Source organism: Nothobranchius furzeri, chromosome 1 (assembly GCF_043380555.1).
Source record: "Nothobranchius furzeri strain GRZ-AD chromosome 1, NfurGRZ-RIMD1, whole genome shotgun sequence".
NCBI classification, from domain to species: domain Eukaryota; kingdom Metazoa; phylum Chordata; class Actinopteri; order Cyprinodontiformes; family Nothobranchiidae; genus Nothobranchius; species Nothobranchius furzeri.
The window spans coordinates 29,763,729-29,776,228 of NC_091741.1; the positions used below are offsets into that span (position 1 = coordinate 29,763,729).

A 12,500-nucleotide genomic window follows, 5' to 3' on the forward strand; every position below is an offset into this window, starting at 1 on the left:
CCCCAGCCAATCAGTGACTGACAGTCAGTAGCTGTTTTTACAGGACCGTAGCGTTAGCAAAACGGGATTTGCCGCGGCTCCCTGGGGAGGATTTTGGCATTTATAGTAGCAAAGCTGAAGCTAGAATAAACTGCCATCAGGCACCTCTCAAACAAAGACGGGATAAAGGGAGGTAGCTGCCCCCCCCCCCCCCCCCCCCCCCCCGGCATTCAGCGTCAGATGGAAGACACGTCAGCCTGATGAAATTTCTTTTTCAGGACTTTAGCTTTGATGTGACCTGCTTTTTGTCCCGCTCGACAACCCGCTCAGCCGGTATTTTCACCACTCTGTCGAACAGCTGGCTGTCTCTCACCGTCCTCGTAAAAAGACGACTAATCTGTTCGTCCGCTTGCACGGCCAAAAGCTCCATGGTCTCCGCGTCCGTCCAGCTTGCCATGTTGTAGGTGGTTGAAAGATACTAGTGAGAGGCCATTTTTTATCTGTGTTTATATGCCTTCCAGCCGGCACTCGGCGCGCAGCACTACCGCGACCACCCTCTGTTGCAGGGGGGGGGGGGGGGGGGGGGGGGCTCCCACAGTGGCTCCAAAGGGATTAGCGGGGCTGACACGCATTTAACCGTCAGAGGCGAGGGGCTCATGCGGCAATATTACTACGAGGCTAAGCGCATCAGAATCAAGTTTTATCACCTTTCCCCTTTGCTCCTTGCCGCATTACGAGATCCACAAATTCAGATTTATCCCTCTGTAATGACGCGATGGTCTGTCCTATAAAAGAGGCTAGTGACGTTGCATTTTTGGGACACACCAGAAACAAAAAGGAAGCAGGTAATGGGGGAAAAACGGAACCGTGCTGTTGGAAAAGGCTGTCCAACTGAACCAAACCAATTCGAGTTACGCTGAGTGGTGCTGTTGGGAAAGGGGCATTAGATTGTTGGATAGAGATGTGAACCGAGCCTTAGTGATGATTTATGTGAAGCTGCTACAGGTTTTCAGTTTGGTTAGGTTTTTAGAAGTCTGCATTTATCTTACGCATAAACACACCAAGAACTCTGTGATGTGTCAAGTGACACCCTGAAAGCATCACTGTGCAGAGAACTTCTTTACTTCGATCTTTTCACAGGCAAAGTTTTCAAAATGTTTATGAAGAAAAGTCAAAAATATCCAAGGTTCACATTTTTAGAACACTGATTTCTTTCATCAAATGACAAAGAAGAGCTGTTTAGAGGTTACCAATTCATTAAAGTACTTTTTTCCGGGTTTTCTGTCATATGGACAGCCGGTGCTGCTACAAAAGCAGCGAAGAGCATCAGTTCATGGAAACGGGGCAGCTGGACCACTGAAACAATTTATCACAGTCATCAACTGTTGTTTTATTTTCAAACACATTATTGTAGGGTAGCTGACAGCACATGAGCCGAAATGTTTAAAAACACAAACCACTGATATTTTCATGCAGATGGTGCCATTTGCAACTTTGGTAAAAATGTTGATTTCCCAAAATGTTAGACTGCTCCTTTAAATCATGCAAATGGGGTGTGCTTGGTAGATCTCCTGTAACTGCATGGAGGGGGATGGTGAGACACGTTTATTCACCACAAAAAGCGACTAGTTGGTTTTCTTTGTGATCACGTTGCTCTCCAAGCAGTCACACAGAGACAAAACAGAGGGATGGAGATGGGCCTCTAACTCTCGTTTTCACCACTTAAGTTCTGTCGCTTCATGCTACACCATCTTGTTTTGCTGTTTGTCTTCTTTAGAAATACGTTTACATGGTAAAATGTTTGAATTTATGTGCAACGTTTCTTATTTCGACCTCATCGTCGAGCGTCGTCTCTGTGCTGAAGTGTGTCTGTGTGAACTTCTGTTGGAGAAAGATGAAGTCTGAGTTTAGATCAGCTCGGCCGGGAGCTTTGGCCGACTCCTCTTCGTCCCTCGTCTGTAACGTGTGTAGAAATTGGGAATACTGGGATGATCTCCCTGTAAATTATGTGAAAGAGTCTAATAGCTGTAAGCAGCAGTAGAGGTCGGCTGGAATCAATACGAAGGCACACAACTGCCATTAGTCAAACGAGTCACAGCATTCACCCCATTTGCTGTGTCAGCCTCATCAAGTGTAGTGTGTTTTTATGTTGGAGAATAATTCACTGCTTTGTTCCCTTCCCTTACATCTTTTCATTTTCTTGTTGTTTTGTTTTGAACTCCTGTCCTGTGTTGTTTACTCCAGAAATGAGGTCTATTAAATATAGCAGTAAGTGCTGCGGCTTTACGTCTTGCTGTCTCTCTGTCTCTGCATGCCTTTTCCCGCCTGCCGGTGTCTGTTTCCTTCTGCTTTGACTTCGTTTTCTCCCTTTTTGCTTCCGGTTTCTTTTTCTTTCCGTTTCCTCCCCGTCGTTCCTGGGGGGTCACAGAGCTGACGCTGTCTGAGTTGCCTGTCTGTTATTAGCCGGTGTCAATCTAAATGACTGACAGCAACAAACACCTAAACACACGTGCGGGAACGTGGTAACATTCCTGTCTGCTCCAAAGTGGACATCACACCTGACCCTGTGTCTCTTTCTTTTTACAACTTTCTGCGCTGGCAGAGCTTCTCAAAATTGAATTTATGGGTATGGAACATTATTTTTCCTCTTTATTGTGCTTAAATGGTTTGCAAACCTCCCCTCACAGTCACACATTATTGTGCCATCTTCTCTCTGAAACCAACTGGATCTGTCTCTCTCTCAGCCTGTCCCTTCTTTTCTCCTGCCCACCAGCTCGGAAACAAAACACCTGACCTCTTTTTCATGCATTCACTCTATTCTCTAATCTGGCAAAATTAGAGAAGTAGACATCAGAGAAAGAGACAAGTTAATTGGAAAAGGAGGTGATATTTGATGGAGAGCTCAGAGGTGAATTGAAACAGAAAGGAATGGCCAAATTAAAGTTTTTATTTTTTTAAATGCAGCAGTACCAGGGACACTGCTACACGAGTCCAAAAATCAAAGAAAGTTTCAGGATCTGGCTCATGCTCTGAGCTTTGGCACTATGCATATTGGCTTCTGCAGCCTGCTGCATAACGCCGAGCTGTGAGTATTTTTGCAAAGCTTTGCCAAAAGCAAGCAAACAGCTTGACGACAGAGGCTGTCCTTATTATTATGCCCTTGATTGACTCACTGTCAGAATCAAGAGCTCGCCTGTCCTAAATCAAGATTGCTGTTGGCCCCACGGTGCCCGTTTCCCTTCCTGTACCAGTACCCCGTGACACACACACACAATGCCAGGCCAGTGCTTGTCAGTCCCAAAAGAGGCCCCATATAGAAACTCTCCCCATGTCCTCCCTCAGCGCCACCATCCCCCTCCTATCCGACAGCGGCGTGTCTGGAGCTTTTGTGGGAGGGGAACCAGGAAAAGTAAATGTGATGGTTTGGATCAAGATGACAGAATTTGATCACAGCTCACATCTAGGCATTGTTGTTTAGGTCAGCATCAGCTACACTCGGTGGTAATTCTGTGTCTAAAGATGTTCCTGGCTTGTTGTTGGACTCAAGAGGTCATAATTTAGCTGAAACCATCAATCCAAGGACCTCTGTAATCCACTTAGTTGATAAGGGGACAAAGTCAGGTCAGTCTTTCCTTCCTGGGGGTCCGTGTCCTCTCCGGGCCATTCTCCCGACACGCCCCTGCTCCCTCCCTCTCCTTTGGTCTGACCTATTTCCTTCCTTCCTCATCACTTTGCTGTTTTTCTTTATGCTCCCTTCCTTTCCCCTCCATGGCCTGTTCAGGTTGTTGCTCTTTCTGTCCACGTGTCTTTGTGCTCGCTCTCCAGATTGTTGCACCATAGCAGGCCCTACATTTAAATATATGAATACAAACATAGACAAGGTATTCACACAGCTCTTTGTGGAACCTGTAGACTACAGTCTCAAGGTCATATCAAAGCACTTCTGGCCTTAACGCATACAGATGGAGTATCTGGATTAGTACCTTCATCATACTGCCCTCTGGTGGCAGATCTTCAACACGGTTTGCTCGTTCCAAAACAAACATTCAGTTATTTCCACAGTATCAGTAACATTGAATTAACATTATTTCTGTACAAGTCTAGCAAGAGTGCCGGAAAAGCTCTGGCACCCGCTCTTCTGTTAGCCTTCTGCGTTGATTCACAAGCTGAAGAACAGCGATCTCATTCTTTCGGTCTCTACCCAAAGCTCGTGACCATAGGTGAGGGCAGGAACGTAGAACGACCAGTAAATCGAGAACTTCGCCTTCTGACTCAGCTCTCTCTTCACCACGACAGACCGGTACAACGCCCGCATCACTGCAGACGCAGCACCAATCCACCTTTCGATCTCACGCTCCAGTGTTCCCTCACTCGTGAACAAGACCCCGAGATACTTAAACTCCTCCCCTTGGGTAGGACCTCATCCCTGACCCGGAGAAGGCAATCTACCCTTTTTCCGACTCAAGATGCTCTCGGATTTATAGGAGCTGATTCTGATAAATCAATAAATAAAATCTCCAGAGCTGATTGTTTTCTTCATGACACTGACGATAACATCTGAAATAAATCATCTGTTTTCTGTCACTGAGAAAGCCACCGTCGGATGGTGGTGACGATCAACACAGAGTCACTTCAAAGCAGTCAATCGCCAAATTTCACCTCAGAATAAAAGAAACGTTTCCTCTCTTCACAGCAGGATGTGGCCATTTCAGCTCTGCTGCCTACACAAAAGCTCGAGTCCTTTAAAGCTGTTCCTGTTTTTGCGATCACCAAAGTGATGCTAAGTCTTCTGCAAACATCTGATTAAATGTAGCTTGTTCATTAGGGATTAAAATCATAACCGATACAAAATCCGATCTAACTTGAGATCTATGTGAATAGTAAGATTTTACTTGGCTGTGGTGTCAACAAACTGTTGTTTATGTTTATTTGATCCACACAGGCATGTCGTCAGATCCCCGCTTGTGTCATCTGTTACATTTATCCCCATGGCCACTGTGTTTACGTCTGTGTAGGGACAGCAGAGAGTCTACGTCAGGATGTGTGCCGTTTCATCGGAGCTGGTTTTATTTATTGTCAGTGTTGTAGAAACAGTGTACGACTTCAGCGTTGTTAGACGTGACGGAGCAGGAGCTGCGTTTCAGACAGCACAGGGGAAATGATGGCGGCAGAGGAAAGCAGGGAGAAAACTGTTTCTGGTCTTCCTGGAAATGGAGTGGCGCTCATGCTCTATGTCTGTGTGTCTGTGTCCTCTTTTCTCCCATGCTTGAATGTGTGAACATGCGTGCTTGGGTGTGTGCATGTGTGTGCGTGTGCGTGTGTTTGCATCCACAGAGGCCGAGGAGCTCTACCAGAGGCGGGTGCTGACCATCACAGGCATCTGCGTGGCGTTGTTAGTGGTGGGCATCGTTTGTGTGGTGGCCTACTGCAAAACCAAGTATGTCGTTGAAGGAGAAGTTTATTTATGAAGCACATTAAACCTTCACGTTAACCTGCTGCTAGCAGAAACTAGAAGTGGCTCATGAATTTGTTCTCATGTGACCACAAATTTAACCTTTTTCAATTAAATGCTGTTAAAGAATCAGACCCAAAAGTAGAAAACGACAAGAAAAGGTGCTTAAAAAGAATGCGTCATTAATAGAAACATGTTTGTAAATCAGAAACAGAGCTAGTGTCACTGATCTTCCGGTATTTTCTACAGGAGGTTCAGCATCTTGCCCAAGGACACTTGGGCAGGGTTGAACCGCTCACCACTCTTCCAACTGAGCTGCAATTGCTCCAACGGCCACTGACACATGAAAAACTAACATGTCGCACCTATTTTAAAGGAGTTATAATACAGGTGTTCTGTGATATAAAGAAAAGTGCCGCGATGTGGAGGGAAGGGGAGGGAGGAAGAGCGGATCCTTCAGGCAGCTAGATCAACCCAGGCAAAACAGCAATGGACATCTGGTTCCTCTTTAATGGTCAGGGGTGCAGACACGACAGGGTAGACAGGTGTGAACACAAACTGACGCGTAACAAGTACGAACCGTTAAACTCACAAGCTACACACAAGGCTTGTGTACACTCTGGGAGGGGTAATCAGGTAACAAGAGGCAGGTGGACACAGCTAAGGTAAAACCCAAGGCACAGGGAGCAATAATGTGACAAAAAGATGTTTATGAAGTTCGGGAAAAACTCTAAAGCGTTTCCATATCATGTATATTGATGAGTAAGCCCCCAAATCCTGCTGTTTTCGGACCTCCGCCCCTCTGACGAGCGCCTGTCCCCTGAAATGAGGGCACAAGCACTTTCCTCCACAGAAAATAAAACAAATGGTTCATTCATACTAGAGACCACAGACCAATCACTTAAGAACGTGAGTACATGACACCTTTAAGCGCAGGATTTTTTAAATGCACACTAGGCAGTTTTGGCTTGCTTTTAGCACCCCCTAGTGTCCATTTAGTAAAACCAAAAGCAAAACTTATCCCTTCGCTGTGCGTTTGTCTTTTATCTCCTTAATCTGAAATGTCTCCTCAGCCTTCATTAGTGTCTACAGGAGCGGTTTATCACCAAATTAAACAAATCAGCTGTTCATTGAATGCTTCCTAACTAGATGCCCAAGCCACCTCAGCTGGCTCCTCCTGATGTGAAGGAGCAGTGGATCTACTCCCAGCCCCTCCCGAATCACCGAGCTTCTCACCCTGTCTCTAAGGAAGAGTCCAGACACTCAGTGGAGAAAACTCATTTTGGCCGCTTGTATCCGCGATCTCATTCTTTCGGTCACTACCCAAAGCTCGTGACCATAGGTGAGGGTAGGAACGCAGGTCGACCAGCAAATCGAGAGCTTTGTCTTCCGGCTCAGCTCTCTCTTCACCACGACAGACCGGTACAACGCCTACATCACTGCAGACGCAGCACCAATCCGCCTGTCGATCTCCTGTTCCATCTTTCCCTCACTTGTGAACAAGACTCTGAGATACTTAAACTCCTCCACTAGAAGCAGGACCTCATCCCTGACCTGGAGTAGCTAGAGAAGTAACAAAAGGCTAATACCCAACTAAGACACGTGAATACCCCCAAAAAAGAAGACTTGGCAAATAAGAAATGTTAAGAAAGATTGTGAAATGTTTAACAGTTCAATGTCTCATCCATGGCTAGATGAGAAATGTTCAAAGGGCAACGCTCAGAATCAAACTCCAGCAATTTAGATGGAGTGTAATATTCCTTTGATAGGTTGAACATTTGCTGTTAATAATAGATGCATCGACGTCCTCAAACATTTGGCTAGCAAGTGAATTCAATTCAACAAAACTCAGCAGTCACATCGAGTCACTGGCTCATTACAACAATCCTCATTCTGATCAAGCATGTCGCGACAGTGGAGAGGAAAACTCCATTTTAACAGGAAGAAACCTCGGACAGATCAGTACGATCATCGCCCCACAACATTACTTGTGGGGTCCCCCAGGGATCCGTTCTTGGCCCAATTCTCTTTATTATATATATATATATGCTCCCACTGGGGGATATTTTTAGAAATTTTGGGATATCCTTCCATTCTTACACTGATGATACACAGCTTTATCTCAAAATTGATTGTTTCCTCGTCATCTACACTTTCTGCTCTTAGTGCATGCCTGGGTGCGACAAAGGCATGGATGTCTGAAAAATGTCTCCAGCTAAACAGCAGCAAATCAGAGGTACTGCTCATCAGGTCAAATCTTCTAACCTAATAAATATTACCATATGAGGTAGTAACATAACCTTTTCTAAATCTACCACTAATCTCGAAATCAAACTGAACCAACATTTATCACTTGAAAATCGTGTCTGTCACCTTTCTAAAGTATCATTTTTCCATCTAAAAAACATAGCAAGTCTTACCCAAGCAGATGCTGAGAAGTTGATCCACGCCTTTGTTTCGTCCAGGCTAGACTACTGCAATTCTTTACTTACCGGAATCTCTAGTGGATGCCTACAGAAACTTCAGCACATCCAGAACTGTGCTGCCAGAATTGTGACAAGGGGTCACAAGTGTGACCACATTACACCTGTACTGAAGTCTCTTCATTGGTTACCAATCCCCTATAGAATTAAATACAAACAAGGTCTCCTTACCTATCAGTGTATCCACGGAAATGCTCCTATTTATCTTAAAGAGCTCCTTACTATCCACATCACCTCAAGAAATCTTCGCTCTGGAAATTCTCAATTCCCAGAATTCTCAACAGCCCAGAACAAAACTTCATACCATGGGAGATCGAGCTTTTCAAGCAGCAGCCCCACGCCTGTGGAACACACTCCCTGAAACCTTGAGAGCACCTCAGAGTGTTGAATGTTTTAAAAAAACATCTGAAGACATTTTTATTTACACAAGCTTTTCCAAACTGATTGGTATTGCTGTTGCTTTACCATGTGTTAACTTAGCATTGTATGGTTTTATGTTATTTTTTTGTTTTTATTCATTGTTTTAAATAATTCCTTACATTGTTTCTGATTTCCTACTGTAGTACTTTGAGATTTCATTGAAATGTAAAGTGCGTTACAAATAAAATCTATTATTATTATTAGTAGCAGTATGAGCAGACGTCCGCCATGACTCACTGAGGGTGTGAGTGAAGGCCTCATCAATGACAGAACAACATTTCCCTGTTCCACACTTGGATACTGAGAACCTGAGGTCCTTCAGATGAGTCCGATTTACTGAAAGGAAAGGCGGCTCCTGTGTCCACACAGCATATCTGCGTTTGAAAGGCTGTGGTTGCTGATACACACCTAGTGGATGGTCACGGATCTAAATTACATGCATGTGGGCTCCTCTCTCTGGGCTGGGAGTGAGTCTTTACCTCAAATAAAGAAGTTTTATTGTAGTTGTGTCTTCTTCGTGAGGGATGGTAGTACCCATTGGGAGATGGACCAGTGTAGTGGGGCTTCATCTGCAGTAATGAGGGCATTGCTCTGTTTGCTGTAATGAAGGAGAGACAGCTGAAAGGCGAAGCTTTGGTGATGTTTCAACCCTCACTTAGAAGTTTTGATCATGACCGAGAGAACAAAATTCCAGATGGGGCAGCTGAAAGGAGCTTCCTCCAAATGGTTGCCAGGCTGAGCCTAAAAGATAGGAGAGAAGCCAGCTGAGGTCATTGATGTGACTGATTAGGATGCCTTTTGGTTGCCTTCCTCTGGAGGATTTCCTGGTGCATTCCACTGGTAGAAGACCCCAGGGCCAGACCCAGACTCCCTGTGGGTATCATATACCCTCTCCAATCTGGGAAGAACTTGTGAGGAGCTCCAGGAGGCACTGGAGAGTGTCTGGAGAAGGCTTGACCCTGGATAAGTGACAGAGGGTGAAAAGATAACCCCCAAGAATGCAAATTCCTTAACTGTTGAGTATTTCTTCTCTGCCAACTTTTACAAAATCTGGTGTCTTGCAAATTGATCAGCAATGAACTGTTTCTACATTACCGCGTTAGCTAATGATGCCTACGGTTTGTCTCTGCTAGAGTATTTTACAGTAAAATGCACCATGAGAACATTTTCATTACTAGATCACTCATAGCGCCAAAGTCTTAACTGTCGTGCTTTGATAATATAGCTGCAACAAGCAGGAGAAACCACATAATAAAGTCCAAGCAACAGAACCCGAATGCTAGCGAGAGACATGAGAGTCTACCATCCCATCTGAGCTAGATGTCAGAGAAGGATCCCACCAGTCACTGTATCACTGTGCTTTCAGGAAACAGAGAAGGAAGATGCACAGTCACCTACACCAAAACCAGAACCAGTGTGTGGAGCAGCCAAACCGCATGTTGGCCAATGGGCCGAACCACCCCGGGCCCGGTCCTGAGGAGATCCCCATGGTTGATGTGAGTCTTCTCAGCAGAAACACACAGCAGGTCCAACATAACTCACTGAATCAGGAAATGGTCATAGCTGCTGCTGCAGGGAACGCCCGGAAACAGGTCAATCCAGACAGATACGGGGCACAGGAAACAAAACAAGGAGATCACCCAGCAGAAAAGCTCAAACCCAAAGGAATTAGGTGGTTTGGTGAGTAGCGTGGAGGAGTGTCTATGGCATCAGAAACAGGGCGAGTCTTTCAGAAGACAAAGAAGAAGATCTGAAACGTCTTCACGGGCAGATTGTTCATTAATTCCAAAATGAAGTTTCTTAATGTGAGATCAGTGGAGAAAGCTGGAATTGTTTTCTCCACAGTCAGAGGTATCCGTTACAGATGAAGAAGAAGAAGATGGCTTATGGCTGTGAATTTCAGACTCTTCAGCAGAGATTTATCAATAACGCTGATTCTGGGAAGGAAACAATTGTTTGTTTGTATTTACAAATAACAGCTGAAACCTTTCAGTCCTTCAATCCGTTTTAAACTAAGTTCATGTTGACAAAAGTTCCATCATGCACGACCAGTGGCGTGTCCAGGCCTTCTGAAATGGGGTGGCCCAGGTGTGGCACTTGTATATTCATGGGTGGCATCTATGGTTATGCTTTATTATTTGTTTATGTATTTGTTTGTTTGTTTGTTTGTTTGTTGTTATTGTTTGGGAGGTGGGGGGTTGGGGGTCGTTGCCCCTCTCACAAAATATTTATTTTACATTCTAGTGAATTTGTGAGTCCCACATTGGGCCCTTTTTTCTATTCTTCTTCGTCTTTAAGCTGTTTTGAAGTGGTTACCAACATACTTCTTGGTGCATTACTGCCACCAACTGGAGTGGAGTGAGACTCTAGATGCAATTTATGTCCGTATGAAAAAAAATTAATAAATATTAGCAATACAGAAATGTTCTGTTGGCTGGGGGCAAAAGACCAATGTTAAAGGGGCATGCTGCTGCATTCATAACCCCAAGACTTTTCTGGACAACGTAAAGTCGATTTAAATGGAACTTGGTGGGGTGGCATCTGGGATAGCCAATCAGATTCTAAGGGTGGCATGTGCTGCCCCAAGCCACTCCTTGGACACGCTTCTGTGTACAGCCTCACAACATATCACAAGCTCTTACGCTGTCTGTTACCACTGCCCACTGTGCAAAGGCAAGTCGCAGCGACGTTTGTTCACATCCAGTTTTGGTCCTCTGTAACTGCAGACTGTGACGTCCTCAGCACATTCAGATTAGAGCTAATTCTGGTCTAAATTTGGTCGTCGTGGATGTCCTTCTCATGTCCCTTGAGCACGTCGCAGTAACGTCTTTTCCAAGTCATTTCTGCACGTCCAGATTTGGGCTGCTTCTGTTCTAAATTAGCTCGTCGTGGACATCCTTCTCTTGTTTCTCTTGTGGCATTTTTTTCCTGGTCTTTTTCACGTCCATGTATGAGCTAATTCAGGTTTAAATTAGGTGGTATTGGATGACCTTCTCATATCGCCCAGACACGTTGCAACAACGTCTTTTCCAGGTAATTTCTGCTATTGTAATAGCTACATATTCTGAGTAACATTCATGCTAATTTTAGACAAGATTACGAACACCTGAGTCATTGCTGAAACTATAGCTAACATGTTATACAAATAAACCAAGCCCACCAGTTGTATTCAGTCTTTTTTATTTAAAAGGAACCCAGTTTGCAAAACTTCGTGGTTCTTAAAATATAAATGTTAGTATCGATTATATTAAAGTGGTGTAAAATACCTTCTTAATGTCTTCATTTTTATAAAATTTGTAAAAATAGTTTAACTCGTAGGTTGCCATTGTTGTTAGCGTCGCAATGCACTCTGGGTATTGACGTCATATGGTTGTACCTCGGTTGCACCGGCCGGCTTTGGGACCCTGCAGGGACTGTTCGGCGACATCAGCGTGTCATCTGATCAGTCTTTTCAGTTTGAACCAGAGTGAAACATTAATGATGACATCACTGATGGTGTTTCACAAAACCAGCGTCAAACTGACGAGCAGGAAGGGCGGGATGAAGCGAGTGCAGGACAAAACCGGTGGTGCGTGTGCGGCAAATGCGTCTCCATGGTAACCGTGAGGGAGAGTGTTTGTTGTTAAGAGCTCACATTTCTGTCAGCAGAAGTTAACAGTAAGCTATCGTGTCATCGAGCGTATTCAATTATGAATGATTTTGTTGAATATTAGCATCCAGAGCTGTCGTGTGCTTCATAGATGATTAGGATATTCAGTGAAACGACTTTAATCATTTTTTGCAGATATTATATATTTGGAGAACACTGTGTTGCTACACTTACTGCTTGTTTTACTGACGGGAGAGGTGAGCGTTCAGCTTCATCCGTGACGAGTGGCGTGTCCGGCGGTTCGCTGAACGTGGCAGAAGCGGCAGCTGCAGGAGTGGGTTGTCGGCTCAGGAGAGCGTCCAGCGTCTCTTGTCTCTCCGAGGGCGTTTGGGCTCCTTGTGTGGGAAAATGGTCGGTAAAGCATTTCATTTCAGCCTTCTCTCATACCCAGCCGCTCTGGTGAGCTCTTTAAGTAGTCGTGGTTGACTATAAGCCTCAAACGCATCAGGAGAAGAATGTCGGGAACACAGCCGCGGATCTTTGGGAAGTTGTGTCCGTCCACAGGCATCTTCCCACT

The 12,500-nt window shown here is 44.9% G+C and overlaps 1 protein-coding gene across 4 annotated transcripts in view; it reads left to right on the forward strand.

Moving 5' to 3' along the window:
• Positions 1-12,500, forward strand: part of nrg2b (neuregulin 2b) — a 122,016-nt gene that overhangs the window by 91,021 nt on the left and 18,495 nt on the right. For 2 of the 4 annotated variants that reach the window (XM_070551180.1, XM_070551141.1), the window contains exons 6-8: positions 2,582-2,605; positions 5,314-5,416; positions 9,701-9,830. In XM_070551180.1, coding sequence (XP_070407281.1) covers positions 2,582-2,605; positions 5,314-5,416; positions 9,701-9,830 — 257 coding nt within the window. The remainder of the gene's footprint in view (positions 1-2,581; positions 2,606-5,313; positions 5,417-9,700; positions 9,831-12,500) is intronic. The other 2 variants (XM_070551163.1, XM_070551204.1) reach the window with 2 other exon arrangements.